At 31.6% G+C, this 6,981-nt stretch overlaps 1 protein-coding gene across 1 annotated transcript; it reads right to left on the bottom strand.

The window, feature by feature from the left end:
• Positions 1-4,227: 4,227 nt before the first annotated feature.
• On the bottom strand, positions 4,228-6,660 carry LOC134230791 (toll-like receptor 2). The gene is made up of 2 exons (XM_062712642.1): positions 6,637-6,660; positions 4,228-4,905 (listed from the first exon to the last, which is right to left on the bottom strand). The coding sequence occupies exons 1-2, from the start codon at positions 6,658-6,660 to the stop codon at positions 4,303-4,305; spliced, it is 627 nt and encodes a 208-aa protein (XP_062568626.1). The 3' UTR covers positions 4,228-4,302.
• Between the last annotated feature and the right edge of the window lie 321 nt (positions 6,661-6,981).

The following is a 6,981-nucleotide window of genomic DNA, read 5'->3' on the forward strand; positions in this document are numbered from 1 at the left end:
AAGATTTCCAAAGAAACGTGTTTCACTATATATTATAGAAATAGCCATAAAATTCACAATATTTATAGTCTATGTACTTATTTGGTTTCTTTTCAGGAAGAAAAAAAAACGAATTTCATATCTTAAAATGTTGCGAAAGCGTATCAGAGAGGCAATTCATGAAAGCGTGAAAAGCGTTATGAGAAATATATGAAGATAACGAACAGTATTCAATCTCAAAAATCCATAAAAATACAAAATAGGAGCAGAGCAACACGTACCTCCAAAACATCAGAGGTGATATCAGGTGTCATGGAGGAGTGAACATCCCCTGCCGACCGGTCATACCCACCATGTGCTCTTTCTCATGATCCGGAAATAACGGAAAAATCCGTCGTCAATTTATGTAAAAATAATGCACTAACAATAAGTATGAAACACATCAGTCAGCATTTGACTCAATAATATATTGTATTTGCTAACAAGGTCATTGTATCAACCATAGAACTCTCGAAATGAAGATTCTAAACTAGACTGCTAAAATTCTTATTTCATCATCTTGTTTGTTTGATTAAAGTAGTACAAAACTTCCATGAAATAAATTTATTTGAATTGTATTATGTTTGTGGTATGCCTTTTAGTCAAGATTTTTCAAAAATGCTGTTTGCTCTTTTGCTTTTTTTTTTGTATATGATTTGAGTTTTGCAAATCCAAAAATAATAAACAAAAAACACAAACAGCGCATACCATAGCAATAATAAACATATTTAATAGTTGACACGTCGCGGAAGTTTGGTGGAAGAATAATCAATTCATTTATTCGAAATCCTGGCTTAGATTCTCGTTTCCGGTGTTTCTGTTAATGTGTTTTGATTAGTAATTTGAAAGATGCTTTAAAACATGCTTTACGCCTAAGTTGATGAAACAAGGAAACCTACCATTCGTTTAGGGACATTTTGCAGGTTCTTTGTTCGATATTTATAATAATTTTGTCAGCAAATCCAAGCTATCATAATGTCAATTATGTACCATCAATAACGTTTTTTCTACACAAATTATTTGTCAGGGCATTATTCTCAAACTGGTTGTCCAAGAATTTATTCTTTTTACCGATTTTGAAAAAAAAGCGCATGGTATGAAATACCGGTCAGCAGGGAGTGCTTACTTCTCCATGACATATAGACCAGCCTTGATGATATATTTAGAGCTAGGCCCGTGGTTGCGCTGGTCCTGTTTTGTATTATTCAATAGTTTGAGCATGATTTATTGTTCGTTATCTTAATATTTCTTTACATGAATTCTTAACTTTAGAAATAGTTGAATCTTGAAAAATAAAAACAAACTTTTCCATTTTCCTAAAAAATCATAACATTTGTGTAATAAAGGATGTTATAATAAATAGCAAAGGAGTATGAAATATACCAGAGGCCTGTTCAACAGAGCGAGCGCTCGCGAACATTTCTGTTGGAACTTTGGCGAGCGCTTGCGAATGTTGAACAGGCCTCGGCTCGGGAAAATATTTCAATCCGTATGCACATATTTATGGTTAGAAAGCAATATTGTATAATTACACGTTTGTCATAATTTAAAAAAAATATGTTCAAAATAACATTATCGCATCGAAGTATTGGTTGGTGATCAACAATTGCGCATTGCTTGAATGCAGGAAAGGAGAAAGAAAAGGGTCGAAAATGCTTTCAATGGTGAATGAAACATCTCGATAAAACGAAGAGTATTCATGATCAAAAGTCCATCAAAAACTCGGACCTCCAAAACATCAGAGATGGGACATGGTGCCATGGAGGAGTGAGCATCCCCTGCCGACCGGTCACACCCGCCGCCGTGTGCTCCTTGTTATGATAGGAAAATAACGGAAATATGATTCGTCAATTCAGTGTACAGTGTACTTGTATAAATAATGACATAACAAAAAGTATGAAAAACGTCAGTAAACATTTGACTCGATGATAAATTGTATTTGCTCGCAAGGTCATTGTATCGACTGTAGAACTTACGAAATGATGACAGTAAACGAGACTACTGACATTCTTGTTTCATCAATTTTTTTGTCAATAATTTACCTCGTTTTAGAAATTGTACACAGTTACGTAGAGCATGCTCTTGCATATCGAATTAACTGAGAGATAATAAAACTCCGCATGCAGGTGATGAAAGTATATTGCTGCATAAGTATGGGAAGTTGAGGATTGAAAAGTTAATCATCACTTTTATCATACATCTTGGTTGTTGATTACCACAACTAAGGTCTTTTTCCAGTTAAATATCAAAATATGAAACAGATGTGTCAGACACTGTGGAATAATTATCTCAAGCTCACCAGGATATATAATATCAACATATATTAAATGGAAATTGTCATTGGTATTTGACAATACGTCCTCGATATCTTTTAAAATTAATGTCCTAAATTTCTCCAACATTTTAAGATATTTTATAAAATCGTAAACTATCCATCAAATACTGTCAGGGTTCTTGTCATAAAACAAATTAAGGGAAGTAATTTTAAGTCAATCCATACCTCTGGGTTATATTTAAAGTAACATCCCTCTACTTATCCCTGTCGAAACGATGGTAGAATTTGATTCATTAGGCAAATAATTAAAATTCTCACAAAAATAAATTAAGTCTTTTGCATTGCAAACATAACGTAAGTGTTCGATTTACTTGAGTAATCAAATACGATTCTGTCCCCCTAAAATGATTCAAGAAATAAATTAGATGAAAGAGATGTAATTGTTTCATTTCAAGATATTAATAACATTTGCGATGTCTTTCCTTATATAACAAAACAAAATTCAATTTTCAATGACATGCAGTTGATCACATGATCAGACATTTTTCCGACTGGAAAGAAAACTGCACTAGCCATTTGGAAAGTCTCGATTGGGACATCACATGACGTCGTAGGTACGTTATATTACGTTATATTGCAATTCCATAGCAAAGTCTAAATACAAGCTTTAATAAGAATAAAAAAAATAATAAATACAATTTTTACAAGCTAATAATCCAATACACTGTATATATCAACCTAAAGATTGTCATTATTGAGTCATTATATTTCTGTGGATAGACTAACAATGTAATATTTTTAGAAAACTTAAAATTGTTATTATATCTTGTACAATATTGATTTATTTTTGAAAACTTATTAAGTTATTCTCACTTTCTTAACTTGATTCTGATAAGGCTGAGAAACAAAATGAAATTTCTATTAGTTCAACAGCACTGGCATAAAAAATGGAATGCATTTTTCTTTTTTTAAAGAGACTCTCAATTTTTTTTAATATATACCCAGACGTTAATTTAAACATAGAGGTTGCAAAATCGTGAAAATTTCCGTAGAGATGAAAGGGGTATTACAAATCCATTTTTAAAAGATAAATGTTTCTCATTTCCGCAAGGAAAACTATATATCTATAGGATACATTGTTTTTTTTTACAAGGAAGATGCATGGAAATAGAAATACAAAACAAAAATATTTTTTAAAACGTTGAGGAAGATTCCATTAAGAAATTCTGCTTTACTAATTAACCACTTCTATTTTCAATTATCAATTTAGGGAGGTACTTTTAAAAGGAAATTGTCATATGGATTGTCATAAGGATTCATATAAACAACAATATTCATAATCAGGGTATAATTTTAATTGCAATTAATATGGTTTCTTCAGGGAAGGAGGAAATGCAATTCAATAAAGAGATAACAAAAAAATATTCATCTAATTATCGTGTTTCCTGTCAAATATTTCCAGGCATTTCTGAAACTCAGTTAAAAATAGTCTCCTAACCAAAGCATTCATTTTAACACATGGAGACAAAACCTATTGACGATGAGTGTTAAAATGTAAATGATATATTTTCGAAATTATTAATACTTATTAAGCAAATTATTTACATGACATTTGTACATAAGTATTCGTGCATGAAACATATGGAGATAACGAATTAACAGTATTCATGATCATTCTTTATAGCATTGCATTCTTTATCTCTTTATTCTGAGAATTTCATATAATTTGCACAATACGGATTCATATAAGCTTTAAGTGTGTGAAAAAAATGAACTGATTCAAATCAGTTTCAACAGGAAATGGTGAACAAGCATATATATGATCTTTTCATTTATTTAACACTTTGAAGTGACTTTGATTGAAATGACATAAAAACATATTTTTTATAAACATTTGCACAGTATTGACATTTCAAGTACACCTACATTTAAATGAAAATTTTAGTACATGCACATATGATTGTGTCGGATGTATAAAAGTGTTAAGGATTTATGGACATTTTTTCTATTTAATCCAAGTCCAAAGCTTTAGATAACTCTTCCCAAAATTTTTCCATATTTTCTTCCGTCTCTGGCCAGCTCATACTTATAATAGACCACCAAATATATTTAAGATCCTTGGATAATTTTTCTATGGAAATGCCGTCTTTAATTATCACAACTATGGATTTTTCTCTGTGATTGTGAAAGGCATGGGTAACTACCATCTGAACGGCATGGGAGTTCCATCCACTACCAAGGAAGTTTTCAGTGATGACGATTATAACTTTCCGGCTTTCATCAATGCACTGTAGGAGTTGCTTAGCTTTTGATCTACCTGGTATAAAGTCTTCGTCCGGTAAGCTAATCTCAAAGCCTAAACGTTTCAATTCCTTGTAGAGAGTTGTAGATACCAGCTCAAAGTCCTCTTCTGCGTATGAAACAAACGCATCAAACCGGAATTTTTTTGTATTAACCACGTGTATGATGCCATTCCATCTACTACGCAGGCGCAGAATGACATAATCAATATGAACACGATATTTTTTCATAAATACTGTAAGCAATATCGTGGTGAGAATAAGGACCAACACAACAGAAGACCATATCAGCCATAAGGTTGCATGACATTCCTTTTCAAATTTTTTAAATGATTTTTCCTGAAAAAAATCTTTCATTTACACTTGTTCGCCATTGCAGTGGGTAGAGCTAAGATCTCCAAATATGAAACGATTTTCTCTCATGCGTTTGAGAGAGGAAAGATGCGCACATTCACAGTTAATTGGGTTTCCTTCGATAAGTAATTGTAAATCTTTATTCAATGTTAATAAATTTTCGATGTCAGATTTAGCAAAGAATGATATTTTATTGTGACGCAAGTTTAATTCTTCAAGCCTTTGTAAATGAGAGACGGGAATTTTTGAAAGTTCGTTGTGCTCAAGATTTAAACTAGAAAGAGAACGTTTTTGGTCTTCAAAAATGGTATGCGGCAAATTGTATATTGAATTATTACTGAAATCAACAATTTTTAGCCTTTTTAGCCCAATAAAAAGTTGTCCCATTCTTGAATTATCGAGGCCAAGTCTTGCATTTGTTGCAAAAAAAATTCCAGTTTTTTGGCAAAAAGTAATATTCGAAAGTTCATTTCACTACAGTTGTTATCAGATATGTCAAGAATTTCTAACGAGGATGTCTGTAAAGAAGCTATACTTTTGAAAGGCAAACATGTGTGTGTTAGGTATAATTCTTTTAAACTGTTACCACATATTGTTAAATTTATGTTATCCCAAAAATCAGGAGACCCACGATGAAAATTATTAACATCTCTTATAACTTTCAAATGGTTTGACAGATTTAAGGTAACATTAATCCTCTTCGTGAAATTTATACGATAGAATTCACTTACATGTAAGTTAAATATTTTACCATCATCACAATGTTTATTATTATTATTGCTGATATTTAGAGAATGTAATCTTGGATATCGTGTGAGAAGATCAATTCCAATTTCGAGTTTAAAGAAATGAATTCTATTTTTAGATATGTCAAAGTACTCCACGCATTGACCCATTCGTGTATTTAAGGGGTTGTATGTTATTCCATCTATCCCGTTTGAACTAAGGTCGACCTTTTTGGCACATATATTAAACAAATATTTACAATTCTTTTCATTTAGAAATACTGCCTTTTCTTTTATAATAATTGAATTCCTGTTAAAAATAATATATTCCATTGTTCTATTCTGAAGGCATTTTAAGGAAAGTAAGGCAGCGGTCATATCACATAATCCACCAAACTCAATTTGGACACCTTTCAGAAATGGAAATGAGCAAAATATTTCTTCCTTTATATCACAAAACACCATGTTCCGGAAAGGCAATTCCAAGTAATATATAGGAGAGTTGGACAAACCGACAAATGTGGTGTTAGATGGAATTTTGAATTTTCTGGACGCAGGTCTACACTTTTCAATTGTATTAACCTTTTAAATGACCCTTTAAACTGAAACCCTTCGAACACCCCTATTGTTAAATCTTCCAAATTCTGTATTCTGGAGATTTCAATATCTGGATACCGTATAGCGGGATAAAAAAAAAAAAAAATATTTTAATGCTAATAATAAAAAAATAATAATAATAAATAAATAAATAAATAAAAAATTGGCTAATTTATAGCGTGTTGATGGAAGTCCAAATATAAAATTTATATATATATATATATATATTCAGTAGCTTTCTGAGTGTTCATTTGCAAAGAGCTGCCACAACTCTGTGTCCGCTAAAATAAATTACGCTTAAATTATTAGCATACCTGTAAGCAGGCAAAACGCCAAATTTTACACCCGCCAAGAAAACCCGCTATACGGTATCCCCCATCTTCAAATCCATTGTTATTTATACGTAAAATTTTAAGTATATTGATTTGCCACATTTAACACCAAAAATTTGAAAAATGATAGAGATTTAAATGTGCCAACCCAAAAAAGGTAGAAAAATTGACAATTTTCTCAATTTGCAATTAGAAAGGTCTAGAACACACAAATTTCTCATTGATTCAAAAGCGGATTTTGTGATGACTTTAAGTTGATTGTCCTGTAGATAGAGAGCTGTGACACGTTGCAACAATTTTATACTGCTGTTAGCAAATGTTTCAGTGGATATCATGGTAAAATCGTTTTTGGAGAGGTCTAACGCCAAGCTATTATATTT

This window comes from Saccostrea cucullata, unplaced genomic scaffold (genome assembly GCF_032062105.1).
Source record: "Saccostrea cucullata isolate Sc308-1 unplaced genomic scaffold, CSIRO_AGI_Scuc_v1 ctg12795, whole genome shotgun sequence".
Lineage (NCBI taxonomy): Eukaryota > Metazoa > Mollusca > Bivalvia > Ostreida > Ostreidae > Saccostrea > Saccostrea cuccullata.

Coding starts and splice junctions, on each gene's coding strand:
- LOC134230791 (XM_062712642.1), bottom strand. CDS start 6,660: ATGGATTTGAAGATGGGGGATACC. Junction 4,906..6,636: donor ATTTGAAGATGGGGGATACC/GTATAGCGGGTT, acceptor AAATTTGAAAAG/GAATGTCATGCAACCTTATG.